This window comes from Frankliniella occidentalis, unplaced genomic scaffold (genome assembly GCF_000697945.3).
Source record: "Frankliniella occidentalis isolate FOCC.00 unplaced genomic scaffold, Focc_3.1 Scaffold13, whole genome shotgun sequence".
Lineage (NCBI taxonomy): Eukaryota > Metazoa > Arthropoda > Insecta > Thysanoptera > Thripidae > Frankliniella > Frankliniella occidentalis.
This window is the reverse complement of record NW_026267143.1, coordinates 2,240,014-2,250,844: the sequence shown is the minus strand read 5'-3', so window position 1 is coordinate 2,250,844 and position 10,831 is coordinate 2,240,014. Positions and strand designations below refer to the sequence as shown.

Here is a 10,831-nt window from a genome sequence, read left to right as displayed (position 1 = left end):
CCCGCGCCTCCTCCGGCGAGATCAGCTGGGAGGGACGATGGGGTGAGAGGTCCTCTTTTGCATCGGGATTGCGCCTGAGCTGTGTGGTGACAGCTAGTCTGAGCTTCACCTTTGCTCTTTATGGTATAACAACCGGCGTTCTTTTTGGTGGCGCGCCCAACATCTTCTTCTTTCCCGGTAAGCGTCATCGTTTGCTGGGAAACCTAACCTCAACTCGAGCCTGTGTCTGTTGCGTGCGTTGCTGTCATGTTGCTGACTCTCACTTTCCAGGTTGTTGTTAGCACCATGTGCTCAGTCCGAGGATTAATCCCGCGTTCGGCCCTTGTGCCCTTCGCGATGTCTGGCTAAGGCCATAGCGGCGCCGCCGTCCCGGCCGGCGATGTTGTCCGAGACCGAGTGTCTGGAGGGCTGCTGGGTCAGCCTCCAGGAGCCACCATGTCAAGCACCTTGTTTGCCTAAGTAAGCGCCCTACCTCTCCGTCGTCCTCTCCACTGCAATGCCTGTAGGCCTTAACCCTTTTGTGGTTGTACTAAAACTTTCCGTCCAGTAGTGTGTATCACACTTGATATGTATCTAGTCGTGGAGAAGTTGTTTGTCTCCCATCGTTAGGGTCCTCATGGCTGGGAATGGCGAAGGTTGTTGCTGGTGGCCTAGGCTAAGTGTGTCATGCCTCGTGGCACACTCAGACCCCAGTAATAACTCGAAGCGTACGCAGTCATGGGGGCTCTTGATGATTGTCATGTCTTACGGAAGTCTGAGTTGGACTAGTCTTGTTTTGAAGGTCCTGAAGTTACGGCATCTTGCTATTGTTTAATATATGTATGTATAGATATATTTTATGTTGATGTTATAGAGAGCTATATTATCTCTTGTTGGTCTGAACCATTAAACCTTTTCTACCTACACACTGCCATCTTGTTAGTGACTTCAAGGAGAGTTAATTCTCTCTGGCGCCCATTACTAAAAATTTGAACTTGAGGTTCCTACGCCACTCTACCTACTTATATTAAAATGTATGGCCGGGCACAATAGAACACGTTATAATTTGGCGCCCAACGTGGGGCATGGGCAGTGTGTATAGGTTTTTGCTATCAATCAACATTTAAATTATTTAACTTCAGTTTTAGTACAACATCTTGTTTATAATCCTTTTGTTTTGTAGGGAGTGTGTTTGAGTGTACTTGGTGTGCACTTGGGGTGTTGCCGGCTGGGAGGGCGGTGGTCCTTTGATATTTATTGGAGACTTTATTCTTTGTTGTGGCTAGCCAACTTAGATTGCTTTTGTAGTTTTTCTCCTTATAGTTTTCATGATGGTCTCTCCCATACTCCTTGGTGACAGCATTTTTAAGAGGTTGTATGCTCTTAATAGATCTTTGTTTGATACTCACAGTTCTACTTTCTGTGTGAGTGGGCAAACTGTTGCTGATTTATACTCTCTGGTCCGTAAACATTTTTCTGTGCTGAAGGGTCGTCAAGTGTGCATCATGATTGGAACCAATGATGTACTGAAGGGTACCCCTTACCATCAATATGCTGTATCATTGCGTTCTCTAATACGCTACTTATGTAGACTTAACTGTGATGTGTGTTTGTGTGAACTACCACCAGTACCACGCCTCGGGCGCATGGCCAGCGCCTGTCAGGCTGTCAACAAGATAAACCAATATCTTTGTTCATTTGGACCAGGGGGAAAAATAAAAATAATCCATATCTTTAGATTGTTCTGTAAGGGAGACATAATTGAGAGCCATCTTTTTGAAAAATATATCGGTCCAGCCCGGCGCACCGACTTGGTCCATCCCAACCGGGATGGTTTAGCAGTGATTCTGCTCTCCCTAGAGGGGGCCTAGTTCTGTTAGTTTAAGTTGTGTACTTAGCTATCGTTGTGTATCGTTTTCGCCGCTTCGGTTTAGCTACAGCGGTAGGGGAAACGGTACTCAACCCTGTTTTATAATATTATTACTAATAATTTTGTTCCTGTAAATTACAGTTGGAGAGAAACGACGGAGAGTCAAGAGGTGTACTTTTCCTATTCAATTTCGGTGGTGAACTCGGCGGCTACAACGACGGGACGGCGGCTACGCTTTATTCGCTATTTCAATCAACTTCTTCTATTTTCTTTCTACATCCGGTGAGTGAGAGACCTGCATCATGTCACTGACGTACAGCAACAGACTAAGGGCGGATGAGTTGAGGTATGAGGTGGGAGTGCGCGGCACTAGGGCGCCTGACACCGCTACGGTCGACCAGCTGCGCAGGGTGCTGGCGCGCCTCCTTAGGGAGGAGGAGCAGGGTACCGCGCACGACGACGCGCTGCTCCCCGTCCAGGTCGACGAGGAGCTGAGCGTGATGGACGCTAAGGTGCAGGAGTTGGGGGCCGCAGTGGCGTTGTTGGAGTTGGAACCCGACGACTCTACTGCTGCTCGTGTCCGGGCCTTAGCGGCTCATTGCAATCGGCGGCTGAGCCGGCTACTTGAGCATAGTGAGGCGGGCGAGAGGAACCGTGTGAAGGCCCTCTTGCTCGACCTCAAGGGGCATGTTAGGACCGTCAGAGGGGTCCATGAGGGGCCTCTCTACCAGGCTTCTTCTGTCCTTTCTATTTCTACCGTGTCTGGCACTTCTGTCTCCTCTGCTGCTTCCTCTACTGCTACTTCTGCTTCTCAGTCTGATACTGCTAGTTCGGCGTCTACTTGTCCTTCTGTCAAACCTCCTTCTACACGTGACAGTTCGTCGTCTAAGAAATCTAATAAGTCTAAATCCAATTCAGGTTCTGAGCCATCTAGTCGAACAAAAATTGATTTTTCGAAATGGAATGTGACGTTTTCAGGGGAGGGTGAGGCGAGTGTATTGAGTTTTGTGATGGATATTGAGGAGAAGGCAGAGAGCCAAGGTATCGCCCACAAATATCTAATTAGAGGCGCCCCTGAATTTTTCACGGGTAGGGCCAAGACTTGGTACCGCTCGGTAAAGCATCAGGTTAATTCCTGGAACGAACTTAAGATGTTCTTGAGAACAGAGTTCTTGCCGATGGGATATTACGATAACCTTTGGGAGGAGGTCCGGAACCGTAAGCAGGGTGAGAATGAGCAGATAGGAGCGTATATAGCAAATATGCTTATGCTTTTCGAGCGGTTGTCCGAAATGGGGCCGGTCAAGGAAGAGATCAAGCTGAATATCATTCTAAAGAATTTAGCTCCTTTCTATTTAGATGGCCTAAAGCTCACCACCGTTATGTCTGTCAGCCATTTAAAAAATTTAGGGAGGGAGTTAGAAATGGCAAAATTTCGTGTTGAGCGGTATGACAAGTCGCGTACTAAGTGTCCGCCAATGGAGCCCGAGTTTGCCTATCAGTGCAAGGGAAGGGCCAAAGCGGCGGTCAACGCACTTGAGCCGGACCCGGAAGTGGCCGCGTCCGCTCCCCACAACCCCCAGAAGAACCGCCCCTCTTTTACTTGTTGGCGCTGCGATAGGGCTGGCCACGGGTACCGTGACTGCCGCGCTAAGGGCGATTTTGAGATGTTTTGCTGGGGTTGTGGGAAGAAGGGGGCCATGCGGGTGACTTGCCCTGTGTGCAAGGCTCGGAAGGAGACAAAGGAGCGGTCTAGTTCCGGCGAGTCCTGGAGGGATGAGAAGTTTGACCCTTCGAAGGAAGAGACGGAATTTAAGGCAACAAAAAACCAGTGGTAGGGCCAGCCCGGGGCAGGGCCGGTCCTAGGAGGTGTAAGCAGAAGAATAACGCCCCTAGTGAACTTTTTATTGACATGGTAGAGCTAGAGACAAAAGCAGACGGTCGTTTATATTTACCGGTGGAAATTCAAGGCAAGGCAGTGAGCGGTTTGTTAGACAGTGGCGCGGCAACCTCGGTAGTTGGGAGGAGAGGTTGGGCTAAGCTGTCTGACGTTTCCTATCTTGGGGCGACCGAATGGAAGAAATTGCAAGAGTCAGGGGTGAAGTTAGAGAAATCCCCTATTAACATGATCAAAGTAGCGAACGGTGAGCGGTGTCCGGTGTTAGGTAGGCTAAATGCACTCATGGAGGTCGGAGGTGTGAGGAAGATGATGACCTTCTTAGTGGTCCCCTCCCTTCCCCATGAGTTAATTCTAGGAATGGATTTCTGGAGAGCTTTTGGCCTAATTGTCGACGCGTCAGACGGTAAATGTTCGCTTTCTCGGCCGGCGGAGGAACCCTCCGTCGATGCCGTTGTAGTTCCTCAGGACGGCCTTGATGCTCCGCAGCGCGAGGCGCTACAAGAGCTGGTGGAGAAATTCCGCCCTACCTTGGGTCGTCCTGGGCTTGGGTGTACGCACTTGGTCACCCACAGCATTGACACCGGGGACGCCGCTCCCGTGCGCAATAGATACTACTCGTACTCGCCGAAGTTGATCGAAGTTTTGCACACCGGTTTGGAAGATTGGCTAAAGAAAGGCGTCGTGGAACCCTCCCGGTCGCCGTGGGCCTCTCCGGTGCTTCTCATTAAGAAACCGGACGGTACTTACCGGTGGGTCGTTGACCTTCGTTCAGTTAATCGGTTAGCTAAGGGTGACTCGTACCCGTTACCGAAAGTTACAGATATCTTAGATCAGCTTCGGGAAGCGCGATTCATCTCGTCAATCGATTTAACGTCGGCCTATTTTCAGATTCCCCTTGAAAAGGACAGTCGAGAAAAGACTGCCTTTATTATCCCCGGTAAGGGCTTGTACCAATTCACGCGCATGCCGCAAGGGCTGCATACGTCCGCGGCGACGTGGCAACGGTTTATCGACCGCGTTCTCGGGGAAGACCTTAAACCAAGCGTCTTTGTTTATTTGGACGACATTATAATTGTGGCTCCGACTTTTGAACGTCATATGGACCTTTTAAAACAAGTTTTTAGTCGCCTGGAGAGCGCGGGTCTGACGATTAACTTTGATAAAAGTCACTTCTGTAGAGAGGAGTTAAAATATCTAGGATATGTCGTGATAATACGTTATAATACCAGTCCAGTGCAGCTCTAGCCTGGCCACCGCCGCCTCTCCCAGCGAAAGGTAAGTTCAATCCAAGGTGTTTACGACTGTGATAGCCGTTAGCGTGGCCGGAGTAGTAACCGGAGTGACTCTGCCCTTACAGAGAGCATGGAGGAGCTTCCGGACGACGTCCTGGTGGCGCTGCTGCAGTACGTGGACGTGAAGGACATCTTCGCGTGTCGCCTGGTGTGCAAGAGATTCTGCGGGCTCGTCCTGCACCCGGACGTGTGGCGGCACCGCTGCATCGAGGTACGCACCGCCCGAGGCCCCGCCGCTGACGGCAAGGATGATTGCAGCTGGAAGTGCGCCGCCCTGCGCCTGGCGCCGTGCCTGCAGGAGCTGGCCGTTTGGCTCCCGGTCCGCGGGTGTCGCCCGGCGTTGACGTCGACCTCGTGTGCCGCGCGGGTGCTGAGTGTTTCCGTGGGCAACGCCGCCGCCGTCCAGGACGCCGCCGAGGCCGTGTGCAGGCAGAGGTCGCTCGGCGGGCTCCGAGGCATCGTGATCGAGTTTCGCACGCAGGCCGATGCCTCGGCGTTGTTGGCGGCGGTGGCGCAGACGCCGGGCTTGGGCGGTCTGCGCGTGACGGCGCACACCGACATCCCCTGGCTGGCCGCCCCCGACACGCTGCCGGCGTCCTCCCTCAAGCGCTTCCAGTGCGAGCTGCGGCGGGAGACGGTGGACTTCGCCAACTTCATCCTCGCGGCGCACGCCGCCACCCTCGAGGAGGTCGAGTTCTTGCACTCCACGTTCAGCACGCCCCTGACGTGGGCCCTGCTGGGTGGCATGCAGCACCTCCGCCGGCTCAAGTGCGACGGCAACCCCGGGATGGAGGCCGTGGCGGCCTGTGGGTCGCTCCGGGTCCTGGACCTCACTGTGACCCACAACCGGCTGGCCGCCGCGTGGGCCGCGGACTTCCTCCGGGCCGCCGTGCAACTTCGCGTGGTGCGAATCAGTTACGAGCCGGGGATTCGAAGAGCCGACGACGTCGGCGCTGACCTCGTCCTGGCCCTGGCCTCGTCCGGGCGGTCCCGCGTGGAGACGCTGGCCCTCGACAACTCCGGCGATCAGGGAGAGAACGCCCCCTACCTGCCGTCGCTGATCCGCGCGCTGCCCTCGCTGCCGTGCCTGCGGCACCTCAAGGTGGACCGCGAGCCCGACGGGCTGCTTCGCGCCATTCACCCTGACACAGCGCCCGCTCTTCAGAGTGTCGACGTGGTGCTGGGTCGCGGGGAGTGCGCTCACGCGTGGATCCACGGGGACGCGGTTAAGGCCGTCATGTCGGCGAACCCCTCGCTCCACGTCAACGTGGAGGCAGGCGCCATCTTATGTGGTGACTATGACAAGATGATGTGTGAGGGGGCGTGCGCAGTGGGATGCCACCGTGAACTTGAAGAGTGCATCAGATGGAATGAAGAGGACTATCGCTGGGGGCACCATCTTGGTCTCTTCTCACATGACCCCACGGAGAAGTGTTCGCAGAAGCACTCTACAGAACACAAGCGCTGTTGGATCCTTATCCCACAATCTCAATAAGACTGCTTTTTATTCTAATTCACAATAAATTTGTATACATTAGTTTTCCTGATGTATTATTTTTGTATCGTTTTGTATTGCTTGTCTTGTCCTTTTCACGTGTAGTAAAAATTATTGTCAGGTTTGGATTCTATTCAAAATACAGAACTTAATAAATTTTCACTTTTAACCCTCGTACTTAAAAGGATTTGTAGACTTAGGAGACGTGCATTTCCCGAGCGAACACATTGAGAGGGGGAGAGAGAAGGGGAGAGAGAGAGAGAGAGAGAGAGAGAGAGAGAGAGAGAGGGGGGGGGGGGGGGGGGGGAGAAAGACGTCCACTTAGCCGTACCCCGAGTCGGCCGTCGAGGAACCACATGTCCGCTAACGTCCATCCTTACCATCGGCGCCCAGGTCATGTCCGCTATCGACACAACGCCGGTGCTCCCGAGTGCTCCCTGCCGAGCACGGTTTTTTCAGCACGCCACCTGTCGGCGGCACAGGCGCGGTTTTAGGTCCGGCTAACAGTGGGCTGTAGGTTGCCTACAAACAGGGGTTTGGCACAGCAATTTGCCTATCTCAGCGCCTCTCCAGGCGGCTGCCCCTGCCCCCGATTCTGTGAAAGCCGTGTCGTTCGTGCGGCTGCGGCGAGCGGCGGCGAGACTGTCCTTTGTGACGTGTAGAGGCTGCGGGGCGTAGAGTGTGGTGGGAGTGGGAGTACGGCACGGCGGACCAATCAGCGCGCAGCGCGCAGCGTCTCCCCTTCCTCGGTGGCTGCCGAGACAGGCTTGGTGCCTCATCGACCATGCTGCGCTGCTGCTGACAGACCTCAGAACGGATCACGATTCCACGCCAGGCCAGCCGCTACCAACGCTTGCTGCAACGTCATAAAGGTCAGTGTCAAACAGCGCCGTGTGAACAAGTTAGCAACTCGTCCGCAGCAAGTTTATCGTCTCATCCTGTCGGCCGATCGTAACGAGTGAACCGCGAGTATTGGGCAATGGCATATAATACGCCGTTTAGTGACTTGCCGTCTCGTAGAAGAATTTGGGGTTAGGTTACGTCAACATCTCTCGTACCGTATTTTTAGCGTACGGTCAGGCAGGCCGTAGCAGTATGAACTGTACTTTCTTGTTTGGGCTTAGAGCTGTATTCGCCTTCCCCAACATTTTTTCAAGTTACGGTCTGTTCTGTTTGTCACGGGCGTAACCAAACATTACGGTGCCGGACGTGGGTTGTGTCCGAATTCTCGTCCGGTACGGCCGGAACGGTCCGGTACGGCCGGAACGGTCCGGTCCGGTTTGCTCGCGGCCGTTGCGAGCCGCGCCATCCACCATTCGGCTGCTACCAATACCCGCGACGCCCCGAAGACCGCGAGCGCCCCGCGAGATGACAGGCCGCGAGTCCCGAGGATATGCACCCCTCCGACGGGGGTGATCCGCGGGGGTGACTCGCGAGCTACCCCATGCCGGGGGTGACTCGCGAGGATAGCCCCGCGACCTGCGTTATCCTTGTTGCTAATGAGTGGCTGCCCCGAACGGCTGGCGCGGCTCGCAACGGCCGCGAGCCAACCGGACCGGACCGTTCCGGCCGTACCGGACGAGAATTCGGACATAACCCAGGCAACAAATTTACAGCGCAGACCGTAGGCCTTTCGCTGTGTGTTTTTCTGACAGTGGTGGGGGTACGTGCCCTAACATCATCTTGGCGCATATTTGGTTTTGACGAGTGTTGAAAAGCATTTTCTGGAGTTGTCATACATTCAGACTTTCCCGTACTGATGATATGATATGGCCCTTTTTAAGAAGATGTGCCAATGTAAAGTCGGGGGGCGTGCCCCCTCCGCTCGGCTGCGCTTATGCTTTACGCAACTCCTACCTAGGAATCATCAGGATAAAAATTAATCGAAATCGCTTGAACGAAGCGGGAAACTGGTGGAACTGGTACAAATTAGTCGAAATAAGCGTTTTCTACCACTAGAAAACCAAAGGAATGAATACAAGCAGACGGGAATCACTGGGAAGCAAGTGTTTCGGGAATCATGTGTACACATTAAAAGGGAGTTAGTGCCCCCTCGCTTAACGCCCTCCATATTATTCTATATATTCACTGAATCTAGCACTAGAAGGAGAAAACGTGCAAACCCCTCCCTCTTCCCCTTGTGTCTCCTGTAGAACAGGGAGGGCAGCAGCTGCAGCTGCTGCTGCAGCAGCAGGGGCTCGGGTGCTCGGCTGTAAGGTGTGTGGCGCGGCGACCGCTGCCTTCAGCTCCGCTCACTCGGCTCGGCCACGCCCACGCTGGGAGCTCTGTGGCCTGTTCGAGGGGACTGCCTCTTTCTTAGCCCTGTGTGCTATTTTGTAAATTTCCTCATAGGTGTCCCCCAGATCATGGAGCAGCTGCCAGACGACGTGCTGCTGGAGGTGATGCGGTGCCTGACCGTGAAAGACCTCTTCGCCTGCCGCCTCGTGTGCAAGGCGCTCGGGGCCCTGGCGCTGCACCCTGACGTGTGGCGGTATCGAAGTTTCAACGCGGACGAGGACGACAACGACAACCAATTGTGGCAGCCGGTGCTTCGCCTGGCGCCGTGCCTCGGCGCGCTGTATGCCACTCTCCCGCCGCCTGTTTGGGGGTGTCTGCTCGTGTGCACCATGACCAGGTGTGCTGTGCAAAAGTTGTCTTTGACTGTGTACGAAGGGGGCTGCATGCACACAGCCGCTATGATTCGCAACCAGGAGGGGCTCGGCCGACTAAGGCTCCTTAAGGTAGCCATCAAGTTCCATAGGAATATTTCGAAGGATGAATCAGAGGACGCTACCGCCCTACTGGGGACGGTGGCATCGACGTCTTGCCTAGAACAGCTTGAGGTTTATTTCAATTTTCAAACTCCTCCTTGTTCAGCGTCCACCAAAGCAATGCTAGTTCAACACGGCGCCATGACTACGTCATCGCTGAGGTCTTTCATCTGCCCCTGGTTTGCCCGGTCAGATCATGGTTTTGCTAATTTCGTGCTTGGCACGCACGCCGCTACCCTGGAGGACATTGACCTCGGCCTCGGCACCAAATCGTCTGCCTACTCGAGCGAGACCGCGCCCCTGCTGGCCGGTACGCCAAACCTTCGGAAGCTGCGGTGCCCTCTGTTACCCGGCCTTGAGGCACTGGTCGCATGCGAGTCCCTCACGGTCCTGACCGTCAATGTGTGCGACATACCTGAGCGACGTGCCCTCGTGGGGGCTGCGTCACTCCTCCGCCGCGCCCACCAGCTGCACCAAGTCAAGTTGTACTACGGCTCATCACTCTACGAAGACAGCAGCCTCGTTGATTTAGGCGTGGACCTGATCCGAGCCTTGGCCTCCTCGGGGCGTTCCCAGTTGGAGTCACTGACAGTCATTATGGCGCCGGGGGGCCTTGGCAGCCGTGACAAGTGCTCAACGCTGGTCACACCACTGATGGCCGCGCTGCCCTCGCTGCCGGCCTTGAGGCACCTGGCGGTCGACCCGGCCCCGATGGCACTGCTGCTAGAGGTCACGCCCCAAACGACCCCAGCCCTGCAGGGCGTTGAGCTTCATCCACTTCGTGAAGAGAGACTTCCATGCGCTCACGCCTGGCTTCACACCGACGCAGTCAGGGAGCTGTTCTCTAACAACTTCTCACTTAAACTATTTGTTCCAAGTGTACCCAAGTACTGCCGAAAAAAACCTAAATGTGAAGTGTGTGCTCTAGGCTGTCACCTGCCCGATTGGAAGGACGTTCAACTAGAAGAGTTCAGTTTTCTTCACGGGGCCAGTTGCATTACCATCCCACCTAATAAATTCTGTAACTAACCACGCAGCCAGTTGCCAACATTCACCCTCCGTTACGTTGCAACGTCTACAACATACAGGAATCCCATCAAAGTCATCGGATTTCTTGACTGCGCGGACTTAATTTTTATCCCATAAAATTAATAATTGACTAATTTTTGTCAACAATCTCAATGTGCACATTTTTCTCAGTCGACACTGTAATGATTCAATAAATTGTCGCAGACACTACTTTTGGTTTAAGAAACCTTTCTTCCTGTACCATCAGAATATATATATATGCAGCGCATTTTTTGTTACACACGCACCACACATGGGCACATATTGACTGCTCACTAGGCCTCCCCTCCCCCCTCTACCCCGTCAGTTGTTAGACACCATTTGGTCACTTTAAGGGCCCTGAGAATGGGTGAAAACAAAGTTCTGGACCCGATCGGATCAGGACAAAGGCAGGAATCCAGTTTGCCGCGGATATTCGATTCACAATCTTCCAGAAAATGTGTCTTTCTCAACGAT

At 54.0% G+C, this 10,831-nt stretch overlaps 2 protein-coding genes across 3 annotated transcripts in view; one reads left to right on the top strand and one right to left on the bottom strand.

The window, feature by feature from the left end:
• Positions 1-10,831, bottom strand: part of LOC113202371 (neuroligin-2-like) — an 86,242-nt gene that overhangs the window by 44,713 nt on the left and 30,698 nt on the right. The window lies entirely within an intron of this gene.
• Positions 7,295-10,516, top strand: LOC127748784 (uncharacterized). 2 transcript variants are annotated; one of them, XM_052263655.1, is made up of 3 exons: positions 7,295-7,408; positions 8,889-9,277; positions 9,414-10,516. In XM_052263655.1, exons 2-3 carry the CDS (start codon positions 8,903-8,905, stop codon positions 9,432-9,434), a joined length of 396 nt encoding a protein of 131 aa, XP_052119615.1. In that variant the 5' UTR covers positions 7,295-7,408; positions 8,889-8,902; the 3' UTR covers positions 9,435-10,516. The 2 variants fall into 2 exon arrangements, with proteins under 2 accessions (XP_052119615.1, XP_052119614.1); XM_052263654.1 differs by having other exon boundaries at positions 7,306-7,408; positions 8,889-10,516.